The sequence below is a fragment of the Lolium perenne genome, chromosome 2, assembly GCF_019359855.2.
Source record: "Lolium perenne isolate Kyuss_39 chromosome 2, Kyuss_2.0, whole genome shotgun sequence".
Lineage (NCBI taxonomy): Eukaryota > Viridiplantae > Streptophyta > Magnoliopsida > Poales > Poaceae > Lolium > Lolium perenne.
In genome coordinates, this window is record NC_067245.2 from 63,256,927 (window position 1) to 63,276,695 (window position 19,769).

Consider the following 19,769-nt stretch of genomic DNA (forward strand, 5'->3'; position numbering starts at 1 on the left):
CGCGTGGAGCTAACATCGGCACCGTAGTTCTTCAGGAGGGCCTTAGCCAAAATAGTGAGATGAACTTCCTTGAAGTCCTTGTTAGTGCGGATGCCAGTCTTGATCAGCTCGCCCATCTTCTCCAGCATGGACTTGGACATGAAGGGGAGCCATTTCATGGTCCCCTTGTGCGCAACCTTCATGGCCTTCTCTGCATCATTGCGGTTCTTGGATTTCTTCTTCTTGGTGGAGGCCATCCTTTCTGCCACCTCCGCCACGACCTTGGCCACGAGAGAAGCCATAGAGCGCTCGTCGGCCGGCACATCCGACACTGACACCTGGTACTCACCGATCGGCTGCCAACCACGCACTTGCGAGGGGATCTGCAAATCAGGCACTTGCGAGAAGATCTGCGAATCACCAACTCTCACCAAGGTCTGGCTAAATTCGTCACACAGTGATTCCTACAATGACCACACAACGCAGATCATTGCAACAACTTACACTACACGATATGAACAACCAGTAGAAGATCAAGATAATGGCAGTGCAAAATTTTGATAGTACCTACCAAGGTGAATCAACGTGCATTTCAACAGTACTGATCCTAGATCAAGAAAGTGGCAGTGTAAAATTTCATCCTAGTGTTGGATATGGTTCCCTAGAGGAAAATATGAAAGTGTTTATTATTATATATCAGTAGTTTATAATAGTTCCGTGCCAAGCTATAACAGCATTCACGTGCCGTATTGTAAACAAACCAGGATCCCTAGTAAGCACACATGTGCACGACTAGTTCATTGAGGTCAATTGATGATTGAGGTTTTACGATCATGGGCACGCACGTCATTGACAGTAGATTCATATCATTGGGTGAATAATATGATGGACATTCCCACTATAAATATTGCAACATGATCAAGTCACAAAGTTCACGTCACGAAAGTTATGAAGTGTAGTGATCTAATCCTTAGACTGTGAGCTCATATCTAATCACCATCATCGGAGGCTGCGTTGATTGCATCAACCATCACTTCGTAATAGGGTGATCATAAAGATATAATTGGTATTCCAATGGGACGGGTTGAGGCGTATGTATCAATAAAGATATTTGTTCATCCGTGTGATGGAAGATACTCTCGGCACACTCCATGAGATTACATATATCCAAGTTGCAACACATGACTAGGTCATGAGGATGGAGTCACACGGGAACGAGTTGAATGGCCTTCCCGGTAACGAGATAGAACTAGGTATGACGTTACCGATGATCACATCTCGGACAAGTGCCAGTATCGAAGTAATAAAGGGAATAGGACATGGCGTAGGAGTTCGTATGATGATCACATCTTCATAGAATGCATGGGGGTCATTATTGTTCTCCAGAACACCCTGATGACCATTGACGAGAGAAGTGTCTCGGTCATGTCTGCATATTCTTGAACCGTAGGGAAACATACTTAAGGGTTCCCCGAAACTTAATGCACTGAGTATTGTTTTGGATTCATTGGAAACACCTGAGAATAGATAAGAGAGAACCAGAATGGGTTCCGGGAGAATCCTAAGGATGTTTGGGTTGGTTCGGGAGGTGTCTCGGATCATCGGAAATTAAATAATATATATTATATCGTATTAATTAAGTACATTAATATTAAATATGTATTTATTTGTGTATTAAAAGGTGCGGCCCACCTTAATGCGCCCCTCCCCCCCCCCCCCCCCGAGACGAGCACATTAAGTGGCTGGCCGCACCCCATGGGCTTATAGCTAGGGGCTAGGGTTTGGGAGAGAGGGGGCGCAGCTGGCCACCACCTCCCCTTCCCCCATTTTAGTCCCATATTGCTAAGGCATGAAACTCCACCCCTCCCCTTTCCCCTATATATAGTGGAGACATGTGGAGGGAGGAGTAAACACAATTAGGGTTGAGAAAAAGGAGATCCCCTTGGGAGCCTCCTCCTCTCTTCCCCTCTCCATATCCCTAGTTATGTCTCTCATACGTGGTTCCTCGAAGAGCTGCGCGCGAAGGGAGTACTCCACCCGGTACGCAGAAGCATTATCGGGACCAGGATCTAGAAGATCTACTTCAGCACCCGGGAGCATCATTAAGCACCGTATGTGTGTGAAACTACGAGATGTTGCATTTGACGTTGTACAAGAGGCCTTCAACATGACCCCGAGGTCAGCAACGAGTACGACTACATCAACCACCTTCTAGCGGAACGTTAACCTCTTTCGGTATACGAGGGTACGTCGCCGAAACCTTTCTCGTTACAGCATTACCAGTAGATAGGTCTTGGGCATATCGGCATGCGTTAGTCCGAATTTTTGTTTTATGATACGGAATCCGATAGTATTATCAGAGCCAATTTATGCGTATGCTTTTACGTAGTATGCTTTTACGGTTAGAATGCATGTGTGGCATGCGCGCATCGATTCTATAATTGTTACGCTCTCACATGTACTTGTTCATACTGCAACATTACTTGATGAAGCGGCCCGTCGATCGACCTCACGCGTCTACGCACGCGAAACTGTTTCCACACTTCACATATGACTTGTACCATATACGCGGTTAAGGGGTATATGTCTCTCTTTCTTTAACAATATGGCATTTGCAATGGAGGGCCCCAAAACGGGTGTAATAGAGACAATTATCTAGTCGGTGTTGTGGTTGCATTTTCGTAGGTGAGAATGGTTCTTTTCGCGAAAGCCCTAACAACCACGTAAAATTTGCAAAAGATAATTAAGATATATGCATCTAACTTTATGTTGCAAGAAGGCTTGTAGCATGATATGGTCATGGTGTAAAGTAGTTTTATGCTTGTTGTTGCTAAGTTGTAGTGATAGCCCATCACCATGATGTTCGATCAAATGGAGGCGTCATGAAGTGGGCGCCATGCTAGAGCACAAGATGGGCATCTAGTTGCCTAAATGAATCACCTATATCATGTCACCTAATACATTTGATATAGATACCGTAATACATCTTGTTTAGTTGCTAGTGTTATGTTTTCTCAATGGTAGCTTTAAATAAGATGATCCCTAACATTAATACCAATAAAAGTGTTCTTCCTTGAGTGTGCACCACAAACAAAGTTCAACGGTATGAGGTAGGCCATGACGATCGGGTGTCTGACATACCTGCGTTCGCAGATGGTGGGTGTAAGCCACATTGCACTGCAAATACACTAAGGTTAATTTGGCGAGCCTAGCATGTTCTAACATGGCCTCGGAACACGAGAGATTTAAAGATCCAGCATGAGTCACATGGATGATGTGATCGACATTTCGCTGTCTACCTTTGCAACTATGCCGATGGTCGTGACTATAGGAGAAGGTATAGTTAATAGGGTTCATGTAATCACTAAGACATTTTGCGGGGTGATTGTTTTTAGTGGATCCCATTAATAATTTGATTAAATTTTGAACTCGTAATATTATGAACTTAGTCTTAAATGTCTTTGCAAATATCTTTGTAGATCATGCCATACCCCAATGCTTAAGTCAATTATGGTTTATTGTGCGTAATAAGAAACATAGAATAATGGGTCTAACTTCATAGATTTGCACCAACGCCTGAGGTACATCCTCATTAGTAATGACATGCTCTATGTAATACGAGAACTGCTAGGAGATGAACTCAAGAACTTCGCGAATGAGAATGATAATGGTGATTATCATACTCGCCGTGACTTGTATGTGTGCCATGTTTTACTCCTTGGATTCTGAGCTGCGAATGTGATTTTGGAACACCAACACATTTGATGTGGTTGATGAACTTAAGGCATTGTTTGTATCGCTAGTCAGAATAGTAAAGTATGAGTGGATCGATGTGTTTCTTTCAACTAGGTTCGAAGAGAATACCTGCTTAGAAACTCACAGTTGACGAACATAAATGGGATTCATGGAGCGCCTAGTGTATGTTTTTGACTACTGGAGGACGAACCTATTTGCAAATTGCAATAGCTGGGATGATGCGTTCTCTTTCTCTGCTACAAATATCGTGTCTTGGAATATGTCACGGGACAGAAATCGTTCACCTCTCATGAATTCCTGGCAGAGTTTAGAACTTTGAAAGTAGAACCAATTGCAAGGGAAGTCATTGGCGGAGATGGTATATATGATATACAAGTTATAGATGTTTTCCTTAAAACACTTGTTGCGGTTTACAAAATATTTGATACTTGGTCCGTTTTGTTGGAAAATAGAACCTACTGCTCGAGAGTTGTTTGGATAAAATGAGGTGACAATGTGTGTTGATGACAAGCAAGATAGTTGGTGGCCAAGGAACACTCTCCATCCACATCTATCTTTTGGATTAGTTAAATGGATTTGAATATATATTTGTAAGTGTCATGAATGTGAACCTTATTAGCATGACTTGCGTCTCGCAAGACAATTATTCGTATGTGTTAGAGACAATCAGATGTCCTACTTATGAATAAAGTCCTTTATGTTCACCTTTTGTTATGAATGAGTTATTCTTATCATAGTCCTGATGATGATGTATTGAATATTTATAAAACTCTAAAATGTCAGAAAATATTCAAACTTGATAATGACATCATTTTCAAATGAAACTACCGTTTCATATTGGCATGGTGTATGTTCATATTCGATGAAACACCAAAGTCATTTGATGCATAATCTCTTGACATATGTAAGTTATGCCTTATGAATAAAACTTTGCATTCTGGTAAAACAGAATGTGCACTAAAATTGTTTTCAGTATCATACATAATGATGTATTGGATATCATCAAGTAGTGGATATCATTGTTTCGTAGACCTCATTGTTGATTTAAGTGAATATATGTATTTGCTAAATGAAACGTAAGTCTGAAACTATTTGATGGGATCAAGAAATTTCAGAATAAAGAAGGGTTTAGTTAACAAGAAAAACGAGTCTCCAAGTGTCAAAGTGGCACAATAAAGAAGGAGCAAAGTTTGTATTGCTAAACATGGTACCTTCTTGAGAAAGAGGTTCTCGTTAAGGGTGTTCATGGAAGAAAGTAAAACAAAACCAAAGGTAATTGACCTTACCTCCAAGTGTCAAAGTGGCGCAACGGAACATGTTCCGGAACCAAAACTATGCGAATAGAGGAAAGACAAATTGATAATGATCATGGTGTCTTAGTATAAGTTTTACAAAAGTGAGTAGGATTCAAGAATACATTCTGCCTCTTCGCAAAATAATATTCATGATTCACTTTTCCTGGAATAAGACATACCTACGAACTACAAAGAAGCGACAAGCGACAGTGGACCTAAATGCGAGAAATGACTCCGAGTCATGAAATCCTATATTAAGTTCCATTTAAGATTTTAAACTATTTTTATACTTGATCTTATTAAGTAAAGATGTTACTTAATCTTCCTTAGAAGAAATGAAATTTTAAGAAAAACATAAAGCACAAAGGATGTTTTCAAAAATTCAAAATGTTGACTACAAAAGTGTAGCGATGCTTGAGTCATATGGGTTGTAACTAGCAATTACTTCAATTCGTGAATTGATATAAGTTTGTCAAAAACTACATCTCCTTCAATACTTGTATTATAGAAGAGTTGTAATTGATACAACGAGCAGGATTTGCCAAATCACATGGATGCTAGTGTATCACAACTAAAATCTTCGATTTGATGGATTATAAAAGGATTTTTGGGATTACCAAAATATCAAGAAGACATGCAAGAAATTGAGTGGGAGCTAATATAGCCCTCCTGATCTTCTTATGTGTAGATGACACATTTAAGTGATAGCTGAATAGTCTTCCTAATCTTATGTGTAGAGTCACATGTTGAGTGAGACCAAAGGGATTCCAAATCATCATAATGGAGATGACACAAGTTGAGTGGGAGCTAAGTGATTTTCCTGGACTCATATGTGACTAACATATTTTGAGTGGGAGTTGAGCGCGTTTTTCCTGATCTTATATATGTGGCTAACATATTTGAGTGGGATCTTAACGATATTCTTATATGTAGATGACATATTATGAATTCTATAAGTGGTACTTATGATTATTGATAATGATAGTAAATATTGTATGAATGAAGTTCAAAATCAAAACGTTAAAAGGTTTACCGAGATGGACCAACATAATGTTACTCAAAGTTCTTGGCTAGAAGAACATGTTCCGAAGTGATTTATGAGTTAATCACTGAACATAGTTTTAGTTATGTGTTTTCCCGTGTTTGGTTATAAGTAACTGAGAATATTTTCATAAATCTGTAAAAGACGGTAAACTTGAACGTAAGTTGTTACGCTAGTGCAAGTTGTGCTGACCTGAAAGATTGGAAAACTCACACTAGTAAAAAGCCGTAAGTTGAACATCTTCAGAATCTAAACTTGGGCGCCAAGGTCGCCATGGCCAGTGCGGCATGCACATGTTCCTGCTCCGACGCTAGCGCCCCTCCTACCGGAACTGGTCATGGCTGCGGGAGCCACTAGTCTTCATCAATCTGGTCGACAGTCCGGCACAAACCCTATCTATGGTTTAGTTTATTTTACTTTTCCCCTTTTCTACTCTATGTAAATTGTATTTTAATTTATGAAATATTATGAAAATGGGTCATTACCTCCGACCCAAATAGACCAAGGGCCGGGCACCGTAGCATTTCTGTCTGTAGCCCGACCTAAACAAATGAAAGCAGGTACATTTGGTGTTTAAATGGGTGAGGGTGCCTTTCCAGGATTCAAGCAAAGATGTATGCAAGTTACATATCATCATTGAAGTTGGAACTCACGTAGACAACATTCCTTGCCTTATATCCAGACACTCAGTGATTCACATTACACGACCACATCCTATTCATTATTCACGTGCTATAGTAATACTGTTTACTTCACAGGAGAGACTACGTTTCTTCAGAAATAGTATAAGGCTATCGATCGCTGCCAGCTTGCTAGACATCCATCCGTATAACGATGGAGCGGAACAGGGTCATTGTCTGGGAACACCAGAGAGCAGGTTGAGGAAGCAGGAGCTCGCGAGCTGCCCGTTAATCTCAAGGGAGGGTCCTCCTCGAGATGACATCAAACGACAGGCCATTCTCCTCGAGGCGCTTCTGGAGATCCGTGGGGCCGAAGACGGCGCCTGGAGTATACACCCCGCCTTTCGGCAGGTTGCCTCGCTGGCTCAGCAGGACGAGGGCGGACTGGATGAGTACGATCGGGGTGGTGATGTACCCGATCTCCGGCCCCGAAACCCTGGTCACGATCTCCTTGTCCGGCTTGCCTCCACGTCCCGCCGCGCGGGTTGAGTCACCGTAGCCGTGCCCAACGAACCACATCTTGAAGGAGGCGCTGCTGACCTCTGCCTCCGTCGGCCCGCTCTTTCTGAACCATCCCATGGAGAAGAGCGCAGGGAACTTTAGCAGGAGAGACCTGCCAAAGGAGAAACCCCCAAGAATGCCAATGAACAGCCCGGTACAGATCATCGGGATAACGCCCAGGATGGAACGTGTGCCGATCTTCACGCCGAAGTGTGCTGGTTTGACGGAGGACCAGAACTCCTGCCTGCGCTCGGCGAAATCTGGGGTTTCTTCCACGCCGGGAAGGCCCTCGGGATGCTGGGTCACCTTTGATAGGGTTCTCTTCACAACCACTGTGTCAGCAGAAGGCAACTTCATCACCCACAGTCCTAGTGCCTTGTCATGCTTAATCAGTGGTCCTGTGGGAGGTGGAGGCCCTGGGATCTGCATAAAAGGAGAAACTTCAGTATCAAACATCACTGCAAACATTGGATTCAGAGTTCAAGATTATGGCAAGTGCGGTGGACACTTTTTCACTGGGATCTTTGTACTACAAATTATTACAAAACATAAAAATATACCCATGTACCTGCATGATCAATCACAAACATCAGAACAGGTAAAAACACCAGAGACCTAGGTTGTGATCTCAGTTAAATAAATGCAAGATCTGCTTTATCTTCACCCAGAATTCACAATTGTGGGGTTAGAGTTAGTAAGATGAAAATACACAATGACCTTGACATTTGTATCTCCTACATGGTTTTAAAGGCGTCGCCTAGGCGTCGCCTTAGGGACGCCTAGGCGTCCAAGCGCTCCCCCTCCGCCTTAGAAAAACACCCGCCTTAGGCGCCTAGGCGTCCAAAGCGTCCGCCTAGGCGTCGCCTAAGCGTCAGAGCGCCCCCCCTTCGCCTTAGGACGCCTTGGCGCCTTTAAAACCATGATCTCCTAACAGCCTCGTGATGTTTATTCACCAATAGCTTCTGCTCCCTTTAAGATTTTGGGGTTTCCAGAGTGGAAAATAGTTTTTTTATGATATTTACTGCATGTTGATCAGGAACATGACAGCAGATGATACAGCTAAAAGGTTGAAGCCAACGGTCCATGCTCAAGATGCTTTATCATAAACTTGAATATCGAATATGTTTTCGACATTGACTGAATTCAACTAAAATAATGACAACTGGCAATACAAACCAAACAATACTGTCATTAGGTACGGACAGATCTATCATAACCTCTATGGCTCAAATTATCAAGGAGCCCTTCCCTGCCATATAATGTCTTCAACTTTCAGCAAAGGGCAGTGGGATTTCCATTCCTACTATACTTCTCATTTCCTAAGAGTTGACCATGGAAAGAAATGGAAGATCAAAACATGCTATGGAGGTCCACGAACAACTCCTCATGTGAATACTATAAACTATGAACTTCTGCCAATGAGTAATAGGCCCCCAGGACGTGGCAGTAGCAAGTAGCAAACACCAAATGAAATCGTGAATCTTTGTTAATGGGATTAAAGGCAAACATGGAGTATTTATCTACTAATATATGGCAGAATATAATATGAAACATTTAGAGACACACACTGTTCATGAAGTAGCACACTTAGAAATATCCACACTACAAAAGGCTTGGTAGCCATCATTTACATGTGACAGCACCAAGGTTTTACTGAGCTGAAGGATATGTGTTAGCAGTTGGTTCACAATATATGTCAACTGATTTTATAGTGGTTACCAGATAGGAGTAGGCAGTTGGCACGGCATACATGACCATACAAAAGAATGGAAGATAACAGGCAACTCCTCAAACAGGTGTATTCCATATTACGAACTATGAACTTATTACATATGAATATTAGGCCCCAAGGACATGGTAGTAGCAAGTAGCAACTTCAAATCAAAGCGTGAATCATTATTAAGGATATTAAATGCAAACATGCAGTATTTACAATTTATCTACCAAAAAATATGACTCAATATGAAACACCCAGTCTTCATGAAGTAGCACATACATTTATACAACATAAGACATGGTAGAAAATCATTTACATGTGACAGCACAAAGGTTTTTCTGAGCTGAAGGATTATTTAGTAGCTAGCAGTTGGCCCATGATATATGTCAACTGATTTAATGGTGGTTAACTACTTAATTGGTTGGAGTAGGCAGTTGGCACAACATACATGACTACAGAATAAATAAGTATACATAATAATTAACTGGTTTTCAGAATGGCAATAGTTTTTTTATGATATTTACTGCCTGCTGACCAGGAATATGACTGCAGATGATACAGTTAAAGGTTGGAGCCAATGGTTCAGGCTCAAGATGCTTTATCATAAACTATAATGCCAAATATGTTTTCAACATTGACTGAATGCAACTAAAATAATGACAGCTGGTAATACAGACCAAACAATATTGTCATTAGGTAAAAACAGATTTATCATAACCTCTGTGGCTCAAATTATTCAAGGAGCCCTTCCCTGCCTTATAATGTCTTCATCTTTCAGTAAACAGATGTGGGTTTTCCAGTCCTACTATATTTCTCACTTCCTAGGAGTTGAACATGGAAAGAAATGGAAGATCAAAACACGCTATGGAGGTCAACAAACAACTCCTCATGCGAATATCATAAACTATGAACTTCTGCAAATGGAAGCAGTAGCAAGTAGCAAACACCAAATGAAATTGTGATTCATTGTTAAGGGGATTAAAGGCAAACATGGAGCATTTATCTACCAATAAAATATGGGAAAAGGCTAATGTGATACACTTAGAAATACCCACTCTTCATGAAATAGCACATATACTTACACCACAAAAGACTTGGTAGCCATCATTTACATGTGACAGCACCAAGGTTTCACTGAGCTGAAGGATTATGTAGTAGTTAGCAGTTAGTTCATGATATATGACTGATTTTACAGTGGTTGACGGGTAGGAGGTAGGCAGTTGGCACACAACATACATGACCATACAAAAGAATGGAAAATAACAGGCAACTCCTCAAACAGGTGTATTCGATATAGCAAACTATAAACTTCTACAAATGGATAATAGGCCCCAACGATACCAAGTAGCAACTTCAAATCAAAGTGTTAATCGTTATTAAGGGTATTAAATGCAAACATGCAGTATTTATTATCTACCAAAAAATTATGGCAATAGGGCAATGTGAGTTAGTAATATGAAATACCCAGTCTTCATTAAGTAGCACATACATTCACACAACATAAGGCATGGTAGAAATCATTTACATGTTCGCACCAAGGTTTTTCTGAGCTGGATTATTTAGTATTCCATGGTACTATCTGTCAACTAATTTTATGGTGGTTAACTGGTTGGAGTAGGCAGTTGGCACAGCATGACCGTACAAAATAATTAACTGTAAAATTGTGATGCCTTGAAACAAAGGTATTGGTCAGTAGTAGGCAATATATAATGTTTTTGCATGAAAGCAAAGTAAATATTACCAAGTTTGTTGACAAGTAGCAATAAACCATATGTACCCCAGATATACCGTATATTCTCAATGAGAACAGACGAGCAACAAGATCCATTTATTCGATATTCTCAAGTCTGTATCTAGTCTATAACCTTCTGCGTCCTTACTTACATAACAAAAAACAAGACCTTATTGCTCAAGCAAGAGAAATGGTGCCAGTACACACATAATACACACATCGTTCTACTTGGCGCAAAATTAGCACTCAGAAAGGAAATCCAAATATTCTGAGAGACAGATATCAGGGTTTTAAGTAAAATTAGAAGTTTGCTGTAACACCAAGTTTATTAGAACTAACAACACTAACACTCTCGCACTCCTCAGACTTTATGTCTACTCAAATTTCAACAGAACTTTAGTAGGAAAGCACTAAATGTGGCAGCAAAAGGAAACTCCATACTAGCTTAATGCTAGGTAATTAGGAATCTGACCCAACAAAGCCAGCAATTAGCAGTACTCCCTCCATCCCGCAAAGGATGCCTCAGATTTGGATGTATCTAGTCAGAATTTAGTGTGTAGATACATCCAAATCTAGACAAAGTTGAGACATCTTTTGTGACAGGGAAGGAGTAGAATCGTGTACCATGACAGTCAGGAACAGGAACATGATTAACCGAATGCAAAAGTTGCTATGAGGGGTAATTAACTGTAGATTCCCTGACAAATCACTTGTACCGTACAAGCAGGTTGCTATGATAAAACAAGCAAGTAAATCGGTTCTTCAACTGCACTACCATTCAAGGAGTTGGCCGCTATGATAAAACAAGTAGTAAATCAGTTTCGAAACTGCAATGTAAGAAGAATCCCTCCGTTCCCTAATTATTGTCGCAGATTCGGCCGTATGTATGTAGTACAAAATGTGTCCATCTACTAAATACATGTAAATCAGAAGAAGAATAATTATGGAATGGAGGTAGTAGTAACTCACTCTGGGCTTGGCTAGCCTAGGGCGGGAGCGGCGCAGCGCCTGCAGCTTGCTGGCGCTGGCGAAGCCGAGGACGGCGGACTCGAAGGTGGCGAAGTTCCCGACGATCTTCTTGTGGGACTCGAGGCTGAGGTGCGCGACGATGCTGACGGGCGCGGAGGGCGGATCCCACTGCCTGGAGTTGAAGAAGAAGCCGAGCTCGGCGGGGATGGAGTCGAACCCGCAGGCGGAGACGATGAGCGACCCGTTCCTGGCGGCGACCTCGTGGAGATCCGCCTCGACGCGCTCCATGAACTCGGGCTCGCCGGAGATGTCGAGGCAGTCGGCCCCGGCCTCCGCGCAGGCCGCGGCCACCTGGTGGCCGTAGAGGCGGAAGGGCCCCGCGCAGGAGAGGAGGACGCGGGCCCGGGACGCGAGCGCGGCGAGGGAGGCCGGGTCGGAGGCGTCGGCGACGAGGATGGGGACGTCGGGCGCGGGGCCGGGCGCGGCGGCCCAGCGGAGCGCGGCGGCGACGCGGTCCCGGCTGCGGCCGGCGAGCGCGAGGGTGCGGAGCGGGGAGGCGTTGGGGGGCAGGAACTTGAGCGCCTCGCGGATGACGTACTTGCCGGTGAAGCCCGAGGCCCCGAAGATGACGACGTCGAACACCTCCGGCTCCGGCTCCGTCGCCGGCGTCGCCATGGTCTGGGGAGGGTTTGGGTTGCGGTGCGGTGCGGTGCGGTGGGCTGGTGCGTAGTGTGTGTGCGCGCCTGTGTCTGTGTTCTCCTGCTCGTTTGCGACCGCTTTTCACTTGGTTTGGGCGCGCTCACATTTTCAATTTTTTTTCACGTGTGATCGCATAATTTTTCATGTGCTTAGTAGCTATCAATCAGGTAGGAGTCTGTTGGCAGCTGGCGTGCATTGCTAGCATGTTTAAGTTGCATGAGAGGTCTGATTCAGATGTGACTGATCGGTTAGCTAGCAGGGATTGTGTGACTTTGTGGGCTGACAAAGTCACTGAAGCACAATCCAGCTAGCAGGTGCATTGTTGTTGGACCAGAACAGGACCGTGCGTTGGTTCTGCGACGCCAAAAACAAAGAGTCTTCTGATTTTTAATTTGACTACATTTTAAACTAGAAATCACAAAAATGGATTGTAGGTGGAATTTTGGCGGGATCCTCTACTTGCATCTTCAGTTGTACACTTTGAAACGCTGGAATTTAGAATGAAACAAAAGAGGTCGGACCGGATGCATGTTTCGGCAAACAACTCGTTCTTTAAGAAAACATTGCTTTTTTTTATGGAAACATTGTTCGATGTTTGATAGAGAAAGAGGATTACCGTGTGTAGGTGTCAAGACTAAAAACAAACATCGGGTAACATGTTAATTGTGGAAATTGGTGTGGAACGCACGAGCTGTGATAATTATTGTGAAATCGATGTATTCAATGTAGAGAGATGATGAGTTCAGTTCTGATAACTACTCTTACGGAACGATCGTGCAATAGTAGAACGAGTTTGCGAAAACAAAAGTGGATTGTAGGTGGAATTTTGGCGGGGTCCTACTTGCAACTTCAGTTGTACGCTTTGAAACGCTGGAATTTAACATGAAACAAAAGAGGAATTCCTTTACGTTTGGATCGGATGCATGTTTCTGCAAACAACTTCGAATTAATACGCGTTCTTTAAGAAAACACTGCTTCTTTTTTTATCATGTGTGATATGGATACTTTGTTCGACGTTGGATCGAAAAAAGGATTACCGTGGATAGGTATCAGAACTGAAAACAAACATTGAGTAACATGTTTATTGTGGAAATTGGTGTGGACCACGAGCTGTGATAATTATTGTGAAATAGATGCATCCAACATGGAGAGATGATGAGTTCAGTTCTGATATTTATTCTTTTGGAACAACCGTGCGAAGCTAGAACGAGTTTGCAAAAACAATTATCGTTGCACTTGCTCCATGCCAAAGATAAGTCACTCGTGTGTTGCCATGGGTTGCTTCATAAGGGTGGAGCTCAACTTGCGTCATCGAGCTTGGGGTGTTAATAGGAGGACGAGGTCCATGTAACCCAATCCGACTCTTACAGTGATATGGATTCGGCGTCATCGTCGATGAATCCAAGGCCACTAGGTTGTGAGGCCATAAATGTTGGTGAAAGATGAGTTATGTTATTTTTTTTACGTTGTGTGTCTTTGTTTGACATGTTACAAACTCATTTTGGTTTGCTGTCTAGATACATAAAAGGGACATGGTGCGGTGATTTTACGTATGTTTTCAACGTTGTGTTCATGCTGCAACTTCCTTTTTGCTTGTTGTTTTGCTTGTTGCAAGCATTAGCTTCTATGCTACGGAGAAATGGTTTTAGCATACACACAAAATATGTTGAGTCCATGTATTAATATGTGCGATGACCTTTTACATCCCATGGAAAAAAACTATCTCCACGATGTTGGCAATGCATAAAAAATATTGCACATGGGGAATTCATGATGTTTTTTTTATAAAGGGAGTTTCATTACTCAAACATAGTATCACACGCATGCAATTCAAGAGCTTACACATGATCTCTGTATCCACAACAATTTAGAAAGAAAAGTAAATAAAAGGCCCAATACAAGAATGTTATCAAGCTCATAGAACCTCTATGGTGTTGGAGGACCAATCTGTATATCACCCTGCCATCCATGTGAGATATAAATATCCTTCAATCACGCAGATACCTACATAAACATGTCTCGGTTTCACCTGACCACAAATAAAGCAAATAAGTACACATGTAGATGACCTGCATAAGAGAAGAATTGTTACCATTAAAAAAACATATCGTTCCAACGTAGCCAAAGCAACCATATTATGACAATCGCTCTCACCCTAATGAGATTTCTAAACTTGTCATCAATTCCACGTACCAAAAACGTTTGTAAAACCATGTGGATTAATTTTCTCATCACACTGAGAAAAACACACTTTGTGCTTTCATGCCAGTTGCGGTAATAATGTTGTACTTGGTAAGGATTACTCCTTTACGAAGGTACCATACAAGTTTTTAGTAGTGCCTTTATTATCAAAATTTTCTTGTTATTAACGACTCACACCTATGTATGAACAACTGCTCTATACATAGCAAGAATCAACTAAGAAATTAATGTTCTCATGTGTATTCCAGCGAAATTTATTGGGCCTGTGTGATAGCCATTGTCAACTGCCCTATTAGAGCATTCCACACAATCATAGTGCCAATTAAATCCCGTATGAATGCCACATTTTGTCAAAGTGTCTCCAACAATGTGGCAATTTTATCGGTCTTGTGACAAACTATGTTATATAGAGCAAGATATTGTTCCCATAGTGTGGTGTTTTCTAACCACTTGTTCCAGGACATACTTAATAATCAATGATCCAAAGTGGAAGAAGTGTTTCTTCATTGCATTAGACCAGCCAAAAAAGTGTGAGTCTCCTGGTATCCAATGAACCTAGGAAAAATCATTTGAGCATATGTATTTTCTTTTTAGAAGAATTCGCCAAATCCCATCTTTGTTGACAAGCTTGAAAAGCCATTTTCTGAGAAGGGACGTGTTTTTTTTATTGAAACGTGAATACCTAGCCTCGTTGATCTTAGGTCAGCATACCACATCCCATCTAGCAAGCCGATATTTCCTCTTTTCACTATCCCTATGCCAAAATAATCTTGATCTGACATAATCCAATATAGCAGGACTCGTACAACCATGTTACTTAGTACCAAATTAATTAGAACTATTCTTACATCAAGAGATAGTAGTTTTCTTTACAAATGCTTAGCCTTTTTTGTAAGATATACTCGACATGTTTCCATTTGGCATTTGTCAGCCCCCGATAATAAATTGAAATACCCAAACAACTAACTAGAATTTTGCATTGCTCACAATCAATAAGTTCAGCATACAGAGCATCCATGGCTTGGGCTTGTCCAAAACTGAACAATTCACTCTTATGAAAATTTACTTTTAGCCCCAAAAGTTTCTCGAATGTTGACAAAATTAATTTATGGTTCTTAGAGTTTTCAAGGTAGAATCATATTTTCTGCATCAATAATCCCCCGTCCAAAAGACGTGGAATTATCACCTCAATTTGGCCATCATTTTTTGTGCACTCAAACATGATAGCTGACATATTAGCCATTATATCATATAGTATTAGCGATAATCGGTCAAATTGTGGTAACCCTTTATTCATTTGGAAATGCTAGCCAACATCGTCATTGACTTTAATGCCCACAGTACCTCCAATAAAAAAATGTGGATCTAAGCAAGCTATTCTTTCGAGAACCCTTTCATTCTCAGAGTTTGTTGAAGAAACGACCATTTAACCTTGTCATGCACCTTGAAAATCAGTTTTAGATATCACCCATTTAAATTTTTTGGTGCATTTCGTGGACCATTTCATGTAGGACCACCAACTCATCTAGGATGTTTCTACCTTGCATGAACGTTGTCTGCATAGGTCGAACCATGTGGCCGGCCTTCAAATTTATCCTAATGGTTGCAGTCTTAGTGAAATTTTCAAAACTAAATTTAAGAAGGTAGATAATCATGTGTTGTTGGTTCCATTCTACATCATTAATCGTATGTACTCCCTCCGACTCAAAATAATCGCCTAAAAAGGATATATCAACCCTAAAAAAGGATGTATCAACATTTTGATACATCTGTTTTTAGGCAATAATTTTGAGTTGTACGGAGTAACAAATTATCTCACCAATATTTAGGAAAACCAGTATAGTTTCCATCATGAGATAAGCCAGTATAGTTTAAGCCAAACAATTTAGAAGGTACGCTTTAATGACATCTCATAAGTTTAGACAAAACTCAGCAGCAAAAACATCTGAACCGAGGACTATTATGTTCCATTTGGAAGATGGCATTTTCCACATCGTCCTCGGAGAAAAATGCAATAAGAAAGGCATTTTCCTCATCTGGATCTTTGGTGATATCATTTGTTCTAGACTCATCAAGGGAGAACCATCTCTTCTCTAGAGCCCATGTCTAACATTTGTAATATATTTTGATATATGATTTTAGTTGCTCATGGGTCATGGCCCTTGATCATTCCATGCGTTTTGATGCAGTAGACATGCAATCTGTGCATTTTCGTGGGTTTTTAGTTCAATCTCTTGCACTGTCAAAGGACGTCTTCCATCATTGCTTCGAGCTCATTAATGATATTTGAAAGCTAATGTTTTCATTTTTTTTTGAAAGAAAGGCAAAAGATTTGCCTTAATTCATTGATAAAGAAGAGAGAAGAACCAGCAATGTTTCAGGTTTACAGCCCGTAGGCAACAACCCCATGGAGGGGGAACCAATCAAAAGGAAACTAATCTCCCGGCATAAGATGACCCAAGAATTCAGCCCCCGCGAAGGACCAAGATCTAGCTTCAAACTTGATGCGGTCCAATGTTTTCGTTTTTAATATTACCAGTAGTATGGCGTGCCAACCTTCCAAGGTTTTTTTTTTTTTTTGAAACAAACCTTCCAAGGTTTTTCTGCGTAGTGTGAAATTATTATTCTATCTTTGGTGTTCTTCACTCACTTGTCTTATTCACATCTCTTACAACATATCATAAAAACCATGATAATGTATCCATCCAAGCGAAAATTTGAATTAGTGTTTTCCATGCGACCTTGACATACATGTGAATAAATAATAGAGTGTGGATCGATAAAGCCTCAATACATTCTACTACATGTATGATGACCAAGCAATATTTGGATTCTCATTTCGTATCCATAAGCACGTGACCTAGCTTCTCATATGTTAGCTTAGGGAGGCTGTCCGCCCATGTGAATTAACAGCCACACCAGAATGTATTCAAAAGTTGGTGACCTCTGAAGGTGGGGAGGTGGGCTATCGTCAGCTCCCCCAACCCGCTCGACTAACATCGAGCGGATCATTTTAATAAACATTGTGTTTTATCTCCCCGCAAAGTCAGTGCATGGCAGAATAGCCCACGTCATAGGATCCATGTCGGGCAAGCAAGTGAGCTGGTCCACAGGCGGTGGCACGACCAACGACATCCAGGATGGAGGCCGTGGCTGGAGCGACGCGGCAAGCAGGGAAGTTGCACTACCGAGCTCGGACGGGGGTGAGCACCTCCCTGGACGTGTGGAGAGACCGACTAGCACTAGTGGATCCCAACACCGCGTGGAGGAGAACTGCGGCTGCGCCGAGAAGATGCAGCAGGCAGGAGTGGGCACTGGTGTACAAGGAACGGGAATCGGTCTTGGGAATTGAGGATATAACTGACCAGACTGATCTGAAATTCGCAAAGAAAAAAAATCTGAAATTCGTTTTTGACAGTTGTGAGCCCCTCCCTCGAGATTCATCAGATTTCCCATGAAAATCGGAAATCCACAGTGCAATATTTCGAGATATTTCGAGGTATTTGTACTGCCTATTGTACCGCGACCTGATTCAAGACCGTATCTTCACCGTTTATTCCTAATCTTCCTCCACTGCTGGAGTATGTTCTTTACTTCACTATCCTGTACTTGGCATGTTGGTTACTTTTGATGTTGCTTCCCTGTGTATGTTTAAAGACAGTCAATTTTTCTATATTACGAGTTACACATGTCTCTTTGGTTTAACTTCAGGAGGTCTTCAACGCAGGTCTGCTCTATTCTCATGGCCGGCCTGCTCAGCAAATTCCCAACTTCGTTCTCACGCTAACCTACTGGGGTAATCATTAATCTCCAATCTCTCCATATATTTACATGCTCAGCTGCTCTATTCTCAGGTTATTCGGTCATGACATTCGTTTATTTGCAAGTGGATATTATTTCGTTGCCACCTACACCATGTGTAGTACTTATTTTTGGTTGGGACAAATGAATTTTTTTTGCCACGCTGCTGCTATTTGAGTGTTCGCCATCAGCACAATAAAACGGTGAAGCCCCCTCTCACCATTTTATCTTACAATGTATCTTAATCTGGGTAGATATATAGATTCTTGCCTAAATGTATGTTTTTGTTTTCCAGGCAAGCATTGGTTTTAGATACCACCAAATGAAATATTACTAAATTTTGTGGGCTGGTACATATCATTGATTTCCTTTTGTTGGGTCAAATAATTATTTTCTTGCTGAAAAGGAAGCTAACAAGACAAAGCGCGTGTAGCTAAAATGAATTGTGTAGTATTCAGCACAAAATTGTGTGTATATATATGTTATGTTGAGTAGAAAAAAGTTTCTCTAATATAATTTTTATAATCAGGAGTATAATTGAATTGCATTTGTACTTCATACTCTCAAATTCATTATATTTGATTCATCGATTCACAAAGGAAATGAAGAAGATCTCCTTGAACACTGATATTATGTTGCTTAATACCCGATGACTCTTTCATTCTGGTAATTACTCATAATTTTTTTGGATAAAGGAAATATATTAATGGCGCGAAGATACAATTACACCCGACCTCTGCAATAACGCAGTAACCTTACGGCAATACGGATGCACAAAACGAAAAAGAAAAGAAAAGATGAATTACAGAAAACAAAATCCCGCTATAGTGATCAATTCCTTGTAACAGCAGATCAAACACCACCAAGACAATCAGAGATCCAACTTCTCCAAAAGGTGACGCCTCCAAGAAGGAAACGGTGCACAAGCTCTGCTATCGCGCTGATCAAAGATCATAGGTTTTCACCCAGAAGAAAGTCCGCGCTCACACAAGACCTTTGACAGGCACAACCAATTAAGGCCAGACCTTGGGTTTTCACCCTGCAAGTCTAGACTTTGAATCTTCACTCGCGATGTCACCCTCACTTTTCGATGCCATTGGTCCAAGTCACTGACCACCAAGCCAAACCTTCTCGCCATCAAGACACGAATCGCCATTACTAGTGTCCCGATCTCTGCTTCCATGTCCTTCTCCATGACTGACTTCACCATGGACCTAAAGACATGTCCCACGATGGAAATAGACTGCAATGCTTCGCAACGCTCCCTCTGAAACCAAGCGGTAAAAAAACATGGTTGCGCATGACCAAAACCCATCCGATCCGGCAATCTCCCGGCATGTCGTCCATTGGGTTTCACCGGCGGAGCATTTCGAAACTCGACACATCAACCAGATCA

At 41.5% G+C, this 19,769-nt stretch overlaps 1 protein-coding gene across 1 annotated transcript; it reads right to left on the minus strand.

Moving 5' to 3' along the window:
• Window positions 1-6,673: 6,673 nt before the first annotated feature.
• LOC127332790 (probable mitochondrial saccharopine dehydrogenase-like oxidoreductase At5g39410) lies at window positions 6,674-12,425 on the minus strand. Its single transcript, XM_051359130.2, has 2 exons — window positions 11,672-12,425; window positions 6,674-7,676 (listed from the first exon to the last, which is right to left on the minus strand). The coding sequence occupies exons 1-2, from the start codon at window positions 12,344-12,346 to the stop codon at window positions 6,987-6,989; spliced, it is 1,365 nt and encodes a 454-aa protein (XP_051215090.1). The 5' UTR covers window positions 12,347-12,425; the 3' UTR covers window positions 6,674-6,986.
• Between the last annotated feature and the right edge of the window lie 7,344 nt (window positions 12,426-19,769).